Below are 15,495 nucleotides of genomic sequence, written 5' to 3'. Positions count from 1 at the left end.
TCTGATTAGAGAACAGAATGGAATATCTTTTCTGGACTTTTTCTTTTTCTTATTGCCATCGTTCATTGACTGGCTGGTTCTGCAAGATGGTATAAGTGATGTTGACTTGGGGAAAGAAATCACTTTACTCCTCTCTATCTGCCTGTTGAATTTCTGTTGGCAGAGTGTCCTATGTAGTGCCTGTTTCCCTGTCAGAGACCTGAGAATTTTCCTCTGCCCTTTATCTCCTCCCCCCAGCCCCGCCCCTTTATACCTTTGGAATTGCATCACCACCATCAACTTTCTGACCAATGGCTGGTGGGCAGGACTCCTTTTGCCGTCAATCACTGCCACAGTATGAGACATACATTCCCCTCCACTCTTCAGGGGCTGAACATACTGCTTCCAAAGTGCTCCTTAGCTTCCTTCTAGCTCAAGGAGTGAGAGATTTGGACAGGGATTTTAACACACAAGTTGTACTGCTTTAACCCCCCCCTCCCCCAAGTGTGGAGAGTTGTATTGGTATAAATATGCTTATATTAGCATAGCTTGTTTTCCTACAAAAAGGGGAATAAGCTATATCGGTATAAGGCACCTTTGTACTGGACTAGCTGCACCCACATTAGGGGTTATACAGATGTAACTGTTTTGGTTTAAAAAAGATCATGCCCCTAACCAAAACAGTTGTGCCAGTCCAAAAACTCTGTTTTCCAGGCCTATGCCCACGTCTCCTACATCACAGTATCAAGAATTGGTACTGGCAAAAACTAATTTGTTTACATTTACAATTCATTTTTTGCTTTTAAATTATGAGTAATTTTCTGCTTTATTCTGTGGCAAATATATAAACAACCCCTCAAAAATATTTAACCAAAATGCTTCGTTGGCACCTAAAACTTTGTGTCAAGTTTTTGGCAGCATTCAGAGCAAAGACTGGGATGGAAAGAGTCCAGAGAAGTTGGAGGTTTCATAAAATGTTCTGAAGTTTGAGGAAGGTTTGGGAAGTTTGGTTGGGGGGGCGGGGGGGAAGAGTTAAAACACTTAAATACTTTTTGTGAAAAATGTCTTTCATCGTTTAACCTCAAAATGTAAATGTGAGTCTGCTAAATTCCGGGACCCACAGAGTTACAAAGAGTATGGCTATGCAGTCCATGGGAGCAAGCCTTCCAGCATGGGTTGACACACTTGGGGCTAGCAAGGCTCCCTCAAGTACTCTAAAAATAGGTGTGTAGACTACCCTTTGAAGTGGGGGCTCGGGTTCTGAAGCCTAGGGAGGGGGACAGGCTTCAGAGCCCAAGCTCCAGCCTGAGATGCAACTTCAAAGCACTGTCTCTACAGCTATTTTAGAGCACTAGTTCAAGTCCTGCTAGCCCAAATCGATTGATACTGGTGGGAGGCTCACTTCCAGGGGTTGTGTAGATGTACCCAAAACATTCTGGGCCCTACAGTCTGTGATATGCTCAAAGGTTGTGAATTATTTCCACGTTCTCTGGACCTGATTCTCTGTTAAGCAGTCATTTACAGGAGTGAAAAGTGAGTGTAAAACACCACCAGATTAGAATGGTAACACTTACATCCACTTAGCACAGGTATAAATAACTACTCGATGTGCCAAGGACCTTTCCCTCTGATGCACAGTTATCTGTCAGTCTCTCTCTATCTTCACTGACTGCTTTCAAAGACCGCTTTTGTCTGCAAGGTAAGCACAGGTTCATAAACACATCAGACCCTTGAGCTTCCAGACAAGGAATTTGGCAGGCCTAAAAAACCCACAGAGCAAAAAATACAGGGAATGATGGGAAATCAACAGGAAACAATTCTTGCTGATTAAAGGGTTCAGGCTTCTTCTGAATGTTAGCTATCAGGGGCCTGTCTGATAGCACAAAGCACCTATGTGAAAGAGGAAATGGCTGTTAACTTAGCAGAGTAAGGCAGAAAACCAGTGCCAGCAAAAGGTGATAATAGGTGAGAATGTATGATTGGATAGGTCAGTGTTGGGCATGCTAAAAATACCTTATATGGATAGGGCTATTTACACACATAAGGGAGATTTGATGACTGTTTGGTCCAATTCTACATTTTCTCACTCAAGCAAAATTTCCATGAAAGTTGATGGCCTGAGTAATGACTGCATGACTGAGAGTAATATAACCTCCAGAGTGACACACAGTCCGTAGGAAGAAAAGGAGTACTTGTGGCACCATAGAGACTAACAAATTTATTTGAGCATAAGCTTTCGTGAGCTACAGCTCACTTCATCAGATGCACGCAGTGGAAAATACAGTGGGGAGATTTATTTATAAAGAGGACATGAAACAATGGGTATTACCATACACACTGTAACGAGAGTGATCAGGTAAGGTGAGCTATTACCAGCAGGAGAGTGGTGAGGGCGGGAGGGGAACCTTTTGTAGTGATAATCAAGGTGGGCCATTTCCAGCAGTTGACAAGAATGTCTGAGGAACTGTGGGGGGGTGGGGGAATAGTTTTACTTTGTGTAATGACACATCCACTCCCAGTCTCTATTCAAGCCTAAGTTAATTGTGTCCAGTTTTCAAATTAATTCCAATTCAGCAGTCTCTCCTTGGAGTCTGTTTTTGATTTTTTTTTGTTGAAGAATTGCCACTTTTAGGTCTGTAATCGAGTGACCAAAGAGATTGAAGTGTTCTCCAACTGTTTTTTGAATGTTTTAATTCTTGATGTCTGATTTGTGTCCATTTATTCTTTTACATAGCGACTGTCCAGTTTGGCCAATGTACATGACAGTGGGGCATTGCTGGCACATGATGGCATGTATCACATTGGTTAGATGTGCAGGTGAATGAGCCTCTGATAGTGTGGCTGATGTGATTAGACCCTATGATGGTGTCCCCTGAATAGATATGTGGACACAGTTGGCAATGGGCTTTGTTGCAAGGATAGGTTCCTGGTTTAGTGGTTTTGTTGTGTGGTTTGTGGTTGCTGGTGAGTATTTGTTTCAGGTTGGGGAGCTGTCTGTAAGCAAGGACTGGCCTGTCTCCCAAGATCTGTGAGAGTGATGGGTCGTCCTTCAGGATAGGTTGTAGATCCTTGATGATGCGTTGGAGAGGTTTTAGTTGGGGGCTGAAGGTGATGGCTAGTGGCGTTCGTAGTCTGTAGGGTATGTTCAGATTGTGCAGGATATAAGCACTTTATAAAAGTAAGTCTCTGGCCCACTCATGGTTGCCAAGTTAACTCTCCAAATGTAAGTCATGTGTAACTGATGCAGCAATGAATGACGGAGTCTGCCGATAGCATGAAACAATGGCTCTGGGAGGGGTGAACTCTCTTGCTCTAGTAGACTCAATGGAGATAGACTAACTTAGATCTTACGCAGATAAGAACACTGGTGTGGTGATGGGCTGGTAAAACTGTGATATTGGAGAGAACGTGACCAGTCATCAAACAGCTGACAGTAGTTCATTTGTGCACTTGTGGTCCCATTTGAACTCCTTGGCACAAAGAATTGGGTTATCCCTTCCTTTTGGATTGTGGGAAATCTCTGTTATGGAAGGATTCCAATGTAAAAGTTGGTTAAGGGATTTCCTTACAATGTTTGAAGAGTAGATGTGATATTACAGGCACTAAATGTAGCCAGCCAATTGCATTATCAGTATGGCTAACCCCAAGCATTCAAAGCTCATAAGTCAGGCCTAAAAAACGGTGAGATTTTTTTAAAAATGTAGGCGTGATGGGGTGTATAAACCCCACATTAGAACTGAAGGGGTTAAGGAGCAGTGCTGGACCCGGGTGACTCTGCCCCCTGCACCTACAGAGCCTGCTCCAACTGGAGCAGGAGCTTAAAAGAGAACCAGACTGCCCACAGCTGAGCTGACAGGGTAGGGGCACAGGCCTGTTCTGACAGCTCCTGAGCAAGGCTGCTATAGATGCCATCACTGCAAGGAAGGGGCTAGCACTAAGCCAGCTATGCTGAGCGTTTCGTTGTTTGTTGCTGCTATCTTATGTTAGACTTGGAGATGTTGGGGGGAGGCCAGTGGCCCAGGGAAACAGCCTGAAAGCACTCCAGCATGCTTGATATTGTTGCCTCTCTTCCACCTCTTGTCTCTGCTGTAAGGAAGGGATAGAGATGTGGAGAGCCTCAAGGCAAGGGCGAGTCTCCTGCAGGAGAGGGCTGAAGACCTTCCCTTTGTGAGGGCATGGGACCGTATATATTCCTCTAGACTCTCCTTTTCTGGAAGGGGATGATTATTAATCAGTGACCACCAATTTGCAGTGCTATAGTTGCAGGCAAGGGACACTGGAGGTGGCAGGGAGAAATGTCGAGGCCTGGCAACCTAACCACTAGGAAAAGTCACCAGTAAGCCCAGGGCCTCACCCCGTCATGGTGGGATTCTTTTTATTTGCCTTCTGGTTTCTGAACCTTTAGGGTGCACTCACTTCATATTTTCAAGCTTTTCTGTGCATCCATGAGAGTTAGAAACACTTTTTAAAATGAAATTTGACAGTCTCATACAATCTCTTGATTTCAGTTACTGGGCCTTTAAGAAAAACGCTAATGTATTGTATGACTCATGATGTAATTGTGAGAGTTGGCAACACTGCATAGCTACAAAATTAGGTAGAAGCCAGTTTGAACTAGTTAGAGGACTAGTTAGAGGACAACATTGCCCAATTGCTTTTTAAAAAATCTGTAATGAAAAGTCACACATGAATTTAAAAGATGTGGCCCCTTTTTCCCTTGTAATGATTCAAGAGAGAAGATCAATTTTCTGCATCCAAATTTAGGCCTTGTTACTGCAGTGACAGGTTTCAGAGTAACAGCCGTGTTAGTCTGTATTCGCAAAAAGAAAAGGAGTACTTGTGGCACCTTAGAGACTAACCAATTTATTTGAACATAAGCTTTCGTGAGCTACAGCTCACTTCATCAGATGCATACTGTGGAAAGTGTAGAAGATCTTTTTATACACATAAAGCATGAAAAAATACCTCCTCCCACCCCACTCTCCTGCTGGTAATGGCTTATCTAAAGTGATCACTCTCCTTACAATGTGTATGATAATCAAGGTGGGCCATTTCCAGCACAAATCCAGGGTTTAACAAGAACGTCTGAGGAGGGGGGGTCCATTTATTCTTTTACATAGAGACTGTCCAGTTTGACCAATGTACATGGCAGAGGGGTATTGCTGGCACATGATGGCATATATCACATTGGTGGATGTTCACCTGCACATCCACCATTGGTCAAACTGGACAGTCTCTATGTAAAAGAATAAATGGACACAAATCAGATGTCAAGAATTATAACATTCATAAACCAGTCGGAGAACACTTCAATCTCTCTGGTCACGCGATTACAGACATGAAAGTTGCTATATTACAACAAAAAAACTTCAAATCTAGACTCCAGCGAGAAACTGTTGAATTGGAATTCATTTGCAAATTGGCTACAATTAACTTAGGCTTGAATAGAGACTGGGAGTGGCTAAGTCGTTATGCAAGGTAACCTATTTCCCCTTGTTTTTTCCTGCCCCCCCCCCAGACGTTCTTGTTAAACCCTGGATTTGTGCTGGAAATGGCCCACCTTGATTATCATACACATTGTAAGGAGAGTGATCACTTTAGATAAGCTATTACCAGCAGGAGAGTGGGGTGGGAGGAGGTATTTTTTCATGCTTTATGTGTATAAAAAGATCTTCTACACTTTCCACAGTATGCATCCGATGAAGTGAGCTGTAGCTCACGAAAGCTTATGCTCAGATAAATTGGTTAGTCTCTAAGGTGCCACAAGTACTCCTTCTCTTGTTACTGCAGTGAGATACACAATGAGATAGACTCCTGCCTTCCCATGGAGCCCAGTTGATTTTAATAGGGCTTTGCATTGGTAAAGGGGTTTACCTGCATGTGTCTTGTTGCAGAATCAGGGCCTTGAAAGCTATGGTGATAGGCACTTTAGACAGACATACTATGCCTCACTACAGTTTATTCATTAAACTGTAATTAAGGAAGACTTTAGAAATTCTGAATATCCTGACTGGCTTATATTGACATCCTACTCCCGCATATAATTTTCAATACATTCCCCAAGTCTAATTTGCACTCCTTTCCTCATGATATTCCATATTGGTAATCAGGCCCTCAGTCAAATGCATTTCTAGGGGATTATTACATATATGACACTGTTGAAGTCCTTGGGATCCATCTGAGACATGCAGCAGGCGTAGTCACCTGGAACTCACCTTTTACCTCTAATTGCTTGATTATTCTTTGCTAACCTTTTCTTGAGTGTGAGTTACACTTTACAAAGAGAACACACTGAATTGTTTTAATAATTAAACAGTAACGTAGTAACCTACCCCGCTCCAGCACCGCTAAACATTTAATAGTTAAACCTTTAATAGCTAAGCCACTTCAGCTAGATTCCCCTGTTTGTCACCTTCCTGCAGCATAATGAGGCTTTTTGGCCATTAAGGGAAGCATAAATCTCTTGCATTAGGTTTATAGCTGGCCAGTGCCATGACAGCGGATTCAGACATAATTCCAAATGAATGTTTCCAAGTGGGAACTTGAGTCATACTCAAGTGATTTTACCTCTGTTTTTGTTTTTTGGCCCAATGGTTCTTAATTCCTTTAGTATTTATTACTGCAATAAACTTAATCCTGAGTAGTCATGCAGCATTAGTATTGGAGCAATAAACACTTCTCCAGTGTTTCCATTGCAAATCAGCAGTAATTGGATCTGCTGTTGCCTCATGGAAAACTTTTGAAAGAAATATTCCATGTGAAGACAGTTTTGCATTTCTGTCAATTTATTCTTTGTGTTTTCTGTCACCATGTAATGCTCTGTTCTTTCACTTCACTGCAGGCTGAGTTCTCAGAGCTGAACCTGGCTGCTTACGTTACTGGTGGCTGCATGGTGGACATGCAGGTCATGAGGAATGGCACCAAGGTAGTAAGGTGAGAAAGTCTGACTTTCTTTGCATATCTTTCTTTTTAGAGAGATGTGAGAGCAAGAAGGATGAGTCAGGTGCCTGGCCACAGCCCACTGAGGTCAATGGACAGGCTCCCATTGGCTTTGATGGGCTTTGGATCAGGGCCCAAATGTACATTACTTCCTAGTTTTGTTGTTTTCTATCCTCACTTTTCCCCACCCATTAATTTAGGCAGAAACGTCCCATTCTCATAATCTTTTGTACTTCAGGTCTGATGATACTGCCAATGGGCAATGGTCTTCATTTCACCTTTCCCTCTCGTATTTTCCTGCTGACTCACTTCGACTGTAAATACTGCTTTGCACGCACAGCCAGCCCCATATATGTTCCACTTTGATGGGGACAGTCTGCTTGAATATCTGCAGGTCTGGTGGCTGCAGAATACTTCTGTGTATGTCCTCTACTAACCTGTCTGCTTCTCAGCACCATCTTCCTTAGGGAAGATTTTCCTCTTCAACATTGCCTTCTGCGCTGCCTCAGGGCAGGATGCCACCTCTCAGGCTGTTGGAGATTTCTGTAGTTGTTAGCATTTCAGAATAACCACCTTGCATCAACCACAGTCTACTGCAGGCAAAGGCACATCCCGTAGTGTTGCTCTCTCTGCAGGCAAAGGCACATCCCGTAGTGTTGCTCTCTATTCATCCTGGCCATCTATCCATTTCATGAGTTAGACAGCATTAGTCCACTTCTTTCTGGTACTGAGGTGCCCAGAATATCAATATGGTATGTTAGCTGAAATCTGACCTAAGTCATATATAGAGCAATGATCACCTCTTTGTTTCATGATGTGAATGACATTGTATATGCTGCCCCCAAATCACGTTTTTCCCCGAGTTCACTTCATAGTTTGTTCTGTCATTACCATTTTTCAAATTTTATTTTGTTTTCTTTACCCTTACATTTGTTCAGGTTGGAAATTTAATTGTCTTCTTCCCTACCCATTTTTATAACCACTGTAAGTTGCTCAATGAGTTGTATGACAGACCCAAATACCGTATCTTAAGTAGATGCTCTCTACCGTATTCTTCTACAGCATTAATATGGATGTTAAAATCGATCAGATCTCACACTGATGATCACTGGGACAGCCCGCTAGACATATCCCACAAACTTGATACACCTCTGTTGAGCTTTGTTTATAGTTCTCCAGCCATTTTTCAGTGATTGTGACCATGCTTGTATCTATGCAAATTTCCAGTGATTTTTCCATGTAAGATTTCGTGAGTCTGTGTTAAATATTTAAAATTCAGATCTATGACAGCCATTGTGTTCACTTGTCCCACTAATTTTTGCCTCCCAATACACAAATTATTTCCATAGAATCATAGAATATCAGGGTTGGAAGGGACCTCAGGAGGTCATCTAGTCCAACCCCCTGCTAAAAGCAGGACCAATCCCCAATTAAATCATCCCAGCCAGGGCTTTGTCAAGCCTGACCTTAAAAACTTCTAAGGAAGGAGATTCTACCACCTCCCTAGGTAACGCATTCCAGTGTTTCACCACCCTCCTAGTGAAAAAGTTTTTCCTAATATCCAACCTAAACCTCCCCCACTGCAACTTGAGACCATTACTCCTTGTCCTGTCCTCTTCTACCACTGAGAATAGTCTAGAACCATCCTCTCTGGAACCACCTCTCAGGTAGTTGAAAGCAGCTATCAAATCCCCCCTCATTCTTCTCTTCTGCAGACTAAACAATCTCAGTTCCCTCAGCCTCTCCTCATAAGTCATGTGTTCCAGATCCCTAATAATTTTTGTTGCCCTTCGCTGGACTCTCTCCAATTTATCCACATCCTTCTTGTAGTGTGGAGCCCAAAACTGGACACAGTACTCCAGATGAGGCCTCACCAATGTCGAATAGAGGGGAATGATCACGTCCCTCGATCTGCTCGCTATGCCCCTACTTATACATCCCAAAATGCCATTGGCCTTCTTGGCAACAAGGGCACACTGCTGAATCATATCCAGCTTCTCGTCCACTGTCACCCCTAGGTCCTTTTCCGCAGAACTGCTGCCTAGCCATTCGGTCCCTAGTCTGTAGCAGTGCATTGCGTTCTTCCGTCCTAACTGCAGGACCCTGCACTTATCCTTATTGAACCTCATCAGATTTCTTTTGGCACAATCCTCCAATTTGTCTGGGTCCCTCTGTATCCTATCCCTGCCCTCCAGCATATCTACCACTCCTCCCAGTTTAGTATCATCCGCAAATTTGCTGAGAGTGCAATCCACACCATCTTCCAGATCATTTATGAAGATATTGAACAAAACCGGCCCCAGGACCGACCGCTGGGGCACTCCACTTGACACCGGCTGCCAACTAGACATAGAGCCATTGATCACAACCCGTTGAGCCCGACAATCTAGCCAACTTTCTACCCACCTTATAGTGCATTCATCCAGCCCATACTTCTTTAACTTGCTGACAAAAATACTGTGGGAGACCATGTCAAAAGCTTTGCTAAAGTCAAGAAACAACACATCCACTGCTTTCCCTTCATCCACAGAACCAGTAATCTCATCATAGAAGGCGATTAGATTAGTCAGGCATGACCTTCCCTTGGTGAGTCCATGCTGACTGTTCCTGATCACTTTCCTCTCATGTAAGTGCCTCAGGATTGATTCTTTGAGGACCTGCTCCATGATTTTTCCGGGGACTGAGGTGAGGCTGACTGGCCTGTAGTTCCCAGGATCCTCCTTCTTCCCTTTTTTAAAGATTGGCACTACATTAGCCTTTTTCCAGTCATCCGGGACTTCCCCCGTTCGCCACGAGTTTTCAAAGATAATGGCCAATGGCTCTGCAATCACAGCCACCAATTCCTTTAGCACTCTCGGATGCAACTCGTCCGGCCCCATGGACTTGTGCATGTCCAGCTTTTCTAAATAGTGCCTAACCACCTCTTTCTCCACAGAGGGCTGGCCATCTATTCCCCATGTTGTGATGCCCAGCGCAGCAGTCTGGGAGCTGACCTTGTTAGTGAAGACAGAGGCAAAAAAAGCATTGAGTACATTAGCTTTTTCCACATCCTCTGTCACTAGGTTGCCTCCCTCATTCATTTAGGGGCCCACACTTTCCTTGGCTTTCTTCTTGTTGCCAACATACCTGAAGAAACCCTTCTTGTTACTCTTGACATCTCTCGCTAGCTGCAGCTCCAGGTGCGATTTGGCCCTCCTGATTTCATTCCTACATGCCCGAGCAATATTTTTATACTCTTCCCTGGTCATATGTCCAACCTTCCACTTCTTGTAAGCTTCTTTTTTATGTTTAAGATCTGCTAGGATTTCACCGTTAAGCCAAGCTGGTCGCCTGCCATATTTACTATTCTTTCAACACATCGGGATGGTTTGTCCCTGTAACCTCAACAGGGATTCCTTGAAATACAGCCAGCTCTCCTGGACTCCTTTCCCCTTCATGTTAGTCCCCCAGGGGATCCTACCCATCCATTCCCTGAGGGAGTCGAAGTCTGCTTTCCTGAAGTCCAGGGTCCGTATCCTGCTGCTTACCTTTCTTCCCTGTGTCAGGATCCTGAACTCAACCAACTCATGGTCACTGCCTCCCAGATTCCCATCCACTTTTGCTTCCCCTACTAATTCTTCCTGGTTTGTGAGCAGCAGGTCAAGAAAAGCTCCCCCCCAGTTGGCTCCTCTAGCACTTGCACCAAGAAATTGTCTCCTACGTCCCCCCCTTCCATGCTATGTGAATCCAAACCACTGGTGCATCCATCAGCTGGTGGTCAGTGCCAGTCTACTCCTTTGTTCACTCACACACAAAACTGGAATGCTCTCCAAGAAGATCACCTGTATTGATCCCATTTTCTTTTCTCTTCCCATGCCCTTGAAGTTATTCATGGGTCTATCAAAACTTTCCTTCATTTATTAAACTGTTACTGGCAATAAAACTTTGTGTCCGAAAAACGGGGTGTCTTTTGTTTGGGGTGAGTGAGTTGTCTGTATTATTGGGTGTCTTTCTGGATGGGTGTTTATATATGAGAAAGAGTATGTGTGTATCTGGCTGTGGCAGTGGTGTGTACGCGTCTTTGTGTTTGTCCTTGTGTGCTTGTAGATGTGGATATTTGTATGGTGGGGGTGACTTGGTGGGTGGGTGGGTGGGAATCTGTATGGGTGCCTTGCATATGTGGATCTGGTCATGTGTTATATCTATTTGGACGTATCTCAGCTTTGACATACTAGTGCACACATGCAGCATTTGTTCACCATATGTGCTGGTATGGCCCCCTGCTTAGCTCACTTGGGACCATAGAACAGCTGTCTTATATTACCACCCTTGGAGCAGGTTAGAAGACACAGAGAATGAAAAAGAAATTCTCTCTCACTTTGGGAAGCTAAGAAAGGAGAACACTCATACGTCTTGTGGAAAGACTCTTCCCTCCCTCCAGCCTTGGTCAGAAGAGAATTCCCACACTATTCAAATTCTTCTGTGTGGGGCTGGAGAACAGATTTGTAGGAAATCACTAGGTTTATCATACTGTGTATCACTGGGAACTCTCATTCTTTGTCTTATCCCATAGATGCTCTCCAACCCTCATGCCTACCAAAAGTCAAGCTAAGAGAAGAGGAGAAAACATTGGACAATGTTCGGTGTTATTTTTCCGGATGACGCATACATCTGTCACACTTCACTCATTCACTCCAAACCTGCCTCTCCTATCTTCCTCCCCACGCTCTTCCCCTCTGTCTTGTCCTCCTCACACCAATCCCTCCCTTTGTCTTTCCATTTAGCTAATACCCTACTCATGACAACCTGCCCAAAAAATTAAAATCAATAGTATTGTGGCACTAACATAAGACTTGCCACCATCACACTGTTCACTTTGCATGTGTGTTATGCTCCATTCCCTTACCTTTTTGTCTGTCATGTCTCCTATCTGTGATTATACAGTGTCTAGCACAATGGGGCCCTGTTCTTGGTTGGTCTTTAGGCACTCCCATAATAACCTCATAATTTATACTGCTCATAAACATGAAAATATATATACGTGCCAATTGTGTGTGTGCACACATACTGCACAGCCATGGACACAGACACAGGCATGCACATACTTCAGTTTCCTGACACACATGCAACTTGTCTCTTGTGCACGTGCAACTCACCTTCTCCTCCCTCGTGCACATGTTTCTCCAAGCCACAAGAGCACATATGTTATATACCCATAAATCCACCCATGCCACAGACAGTCTCACCCAGGCACAATCCTCATGTATGTATACACACAGCTCCCTAATGAAGATAATTTGATACTCATTGTGGTTGAGTTATTCTACTCACAGCCAGAGTAAACCCCTAAAGAAGATGGGAAGGATTGACAGATCTGTAATATTGTGGGAATAAATTAGGGAGGTTCTAAGTTAATGCTCTCTGCAAACACTGAGGAGCAGAGAATTCCTCAGAAGAAACATGAGTAATTTCTACTTCTAAAATACCCAAACCACAGTACAGCAAGCTTCTGCTTAAGCAATTGCTTATGTTCACTCAAGGAATGGAAGGTCTGAGGCGGCCCAGAGAACCTGAAAAGAGTTACAAGTTCAAGGCCACAGAGTGGAGAAAATGTTGATTGAACAAAAACAAAGCAAGAGATTATTTTTTCCTGGGCAAGGGGATTGTTTGGGGGCGTGGTACAGATGAACCATTTAAGTCTCAGGTAGGGTGACCAGATAGCAAATGTGAACAATTGGGACACTTTTTGGGGGGATCAGAGTAACAGCCGTGTTAGTCTATATTCGCAAAAAGAAAAGGTGCCACAAGTACTCCTTTTCTTTTTTGGGGGAGGGGATGGGAGGAAGTATAGTTGCATGTATAAGACAAAGCCCCTAATGTCAGGACAGTCCTGATAATATCACAGGTAATGTGAAATTATCCCATGGATGAATAGTTCTGGAGGTCATATTTTGTTCACTACTTTTTTTCCCCTCACACCTCACTAAATCTAAGTTAATTATTAACCAGGCTTTACAGAAGCAGTCAGAACACTCCAAGCTGGCAAGATATAGTGCTAGTGCTAAATTTTTAATGTCCTGAATGCCTGGAAATCCCCCTAACGGGACATAGGAAGCAATGGTACCTCACTAATATGCACATTTAGGATCCCCCACCCCCGAAAAAGCAATGGCCGCTCCATGCTCCTCTTCAAAGGAATGGTAACGGAGTGCTGCAGTAAGGGTTTGAATTACTAATTTAAAACAGTCAATGCACTGTCATGTATGTACTAGTAGATTATGAATAAATAAAAATAACCTACACTTCGTATTAATAAACAAAACATTTTCTGGTATATTATCTTCACATTTTAAATTGTGTTAATTGAATTCTTCCCTAGTTAGTTAAATTCAGTTATTTGCAATGGGTCTCCCAGTCATTCATATGGAATAGATAGGGTCTATTGCATGCTTAACTCAAACCCCTTTTTTATTGTTTTTGGGGCCTACAATTTAGGACAGTCTATTCGTCCCTATGCCAATTGATTAGAACTGCACAAGTAAATAATTGTGGCGCTCTTTTCTGAAAAAGAAGCCCTGTTTAACGGGAAGGTACAATATTACTTAAAGCTCTATCCCTATCCCTTCCCTCAGACAAAATTAAATACATAATTTTGTACGCAGAGTTGTCAATTGGGGAGAGTGGGGAGTGGCAGTAAGTGGACCTTCATGCCGTTTTGGATTCTGCCACTAGCTTGTGACATCTTGGGTAAGTCACTTCAGCTAAGAATGTTAAACTTGGGCAGCTGAAGTAAGGTGGCCTGATTTTTAGAGACACGGGGCTCCCACAAATGACAGGCAGTTCAATGAGGACTAGGGGCATGTCTGCACTACATCTGGGAGTGAGCCTCACAGGCCCGGTCCACATACTCCCACTAGTGCTCTAGAAATAGGTATGCAGACATTGCTTGGATGTTGCAGCTCGGGCTCTTGAGCCCACATCCCTCACCCTCTCCCCAGGCTTCAGAGCCTGAATTCCAGCCCGAGCCTCCATGTCCACACAGGTATTTCTGAGCCCTGATAACACAAGTCTGTGGATCTGGGCTGGGTGGCTTGCTCCCAGATGCAATGGAGACATGCCTACAGGATTCTCAGTACCTCTAAAAATCTGGTCACTTATCTAGCAGCCTGAATATGGATTCAGATGCCTAACTATTGAGTTACCGACATTTGAAAATGTTTGCTTTAATTTCTCTGTACCTCTGTTTCTCCATATAACATTCACTCTGAGAGCTCTTCCTTGCACACGTCTCCAAAAATTCAGAAAGAAAGAGAATAACCATATTATGGCTTATGTAGTCTCTAATGAACTCTTTCCCACATTACCCAAGTACCATACTTATTGCAACACTCCGGATGCCTCTGTTCAGTAGGACCAGCAACAGAACAAGTGGATGTGATGTGGGATATTAGCATAATGCCTTGTCAGAGCAGTGTGGGGAGATTCTGCAGTGCACCTGCCCTGCCTGCATAACAATTGCAGCATCAGTCCTGTGATGATATGCAGCACCAAAACTTTCCCAGTTAAATGTTAAATAAATAATATTGTGCAATTTGATGAGCGGCTTCATAGCTATAGAGGACCTTTCATTCCAAAAGATCACTAACCACCTTGGAAACAGGCATTGCTTCCCCAGTGAAATGCAGCCACCTCTGGCTGGAGCGTACCAGCTCATAGCTGCAATATCCATGCCCAGGACCGCAGTTATTAAAGTGATGTCTGAAAGACCCACACACAGTAAACTGCCTGGGACTTAATTTGTCTGTCTCAGAAGGATGAAGGGCTGAGTCACCCCTGTTGGGATTAGACCTAATGGGCCTGATTTTTATTTCCACTAAGGCCCCTGTACACTGCACTCTGGCAGCCTAAAGAGATCGTAAACTGTTAGGGTTACACCCACTTTGAGTCCCTTTACGCTGCCAGCACAGGATGAAAGGGCCTCCGTGGAAATGAGAATCAGGCCCAGGGAGCCTACTGTATATTTCTAACTTGATGCTTAAAACTCCCAAGCCTGCCCTCTCTCTCTGCATTAGATAAAATTCAGGGCTGTGTTTGCCACCCAGGCCTAGTGAGCCTGCAGTTTTTGCCTCTGGCAGATGTGGGGGGGGGGAAGCAGAGGTACACTGAAATCTAGGAGTGTTTTCTTTCACAGGGAAAAGCAGCTTCTGTGGGAGTGTTTCAGATTTTTAAAGATATGGATTAAATATATGTCGGATTTCTCCCCTCTTTCTGCCTCTCTAGTTGGCTCCTTCAGGTAGAGGCATCTTTTTGGCACTCTAGTTCTTCTGCCGCCAGCTAGTGATATGAACATCCAGGATAAGGCCCATCTCTTTGTGTGTTTGTATGGTGCCCTCCACAATAGTGTCTTGGTCTGTGAGTTGGGCCCCCTGAGGCACTGCCATCTTACAAATAATAAATGACTAACTGTAAGAGGTTTAGGTACTGCAGTGAGGAGAGTCATAGGTACCTAAATAGATTGATACAAACAGATCATGCTTGAGAAAAGGAGTGGGTTAGTTCCACTGGATCAAAATGAGACAGAATTGGCCACTGGCAAAC

At 43.8% G+C, this 15,495-nt stretch overlaps 1 protein-coding gene across 3 annotated transcripts in view; it reads left to right on the top strand.

Annotated features, from left to right (window-relative positions):
- SYN3 (synapsin III) overlaps positions 1-15,495 on the top strand; it is a 279,590-nt gene that overhangs the window by 57,700 nt on the left and 206,395 nt on the right. For 2 of the 3 annotated variants that reach the window (XM_073324725.2, XM_073324735.2), the window contains exon 4: positions 6,821-6,912. The exons of the other annotated variant lie outside the window; for it this stretch is intronic. In XM_073324725.2, coding sequence (XP_073180826.1) covers positions 6,821-6,912 — 92 coding nt within the window. The remainder of the gene's footprint in view (positions 1-6,820; positions 6,913-15,495) is intronic. 3 annotated transcript variants of the gene reach the window in all.

This window comes from Lepidochelys kempii, chromosome 1, assembly GCF_965140285.1.
Source record: "Lepidochelys kempii isolate rLepKem1 chromosome 1, rLepKem1.hap1, whole genome shotgun sequence".
Lineage (NCBI taxonomy): Eukaryota > Metazoa > Chordata > Testudines > Cheloniidae > Lepidochelys > Lepidochelys kempii.
Note: the sequence above shows the minus strand (reverse complement) of the source record. Positions and strands in the feature narration are given on the sequence as shown.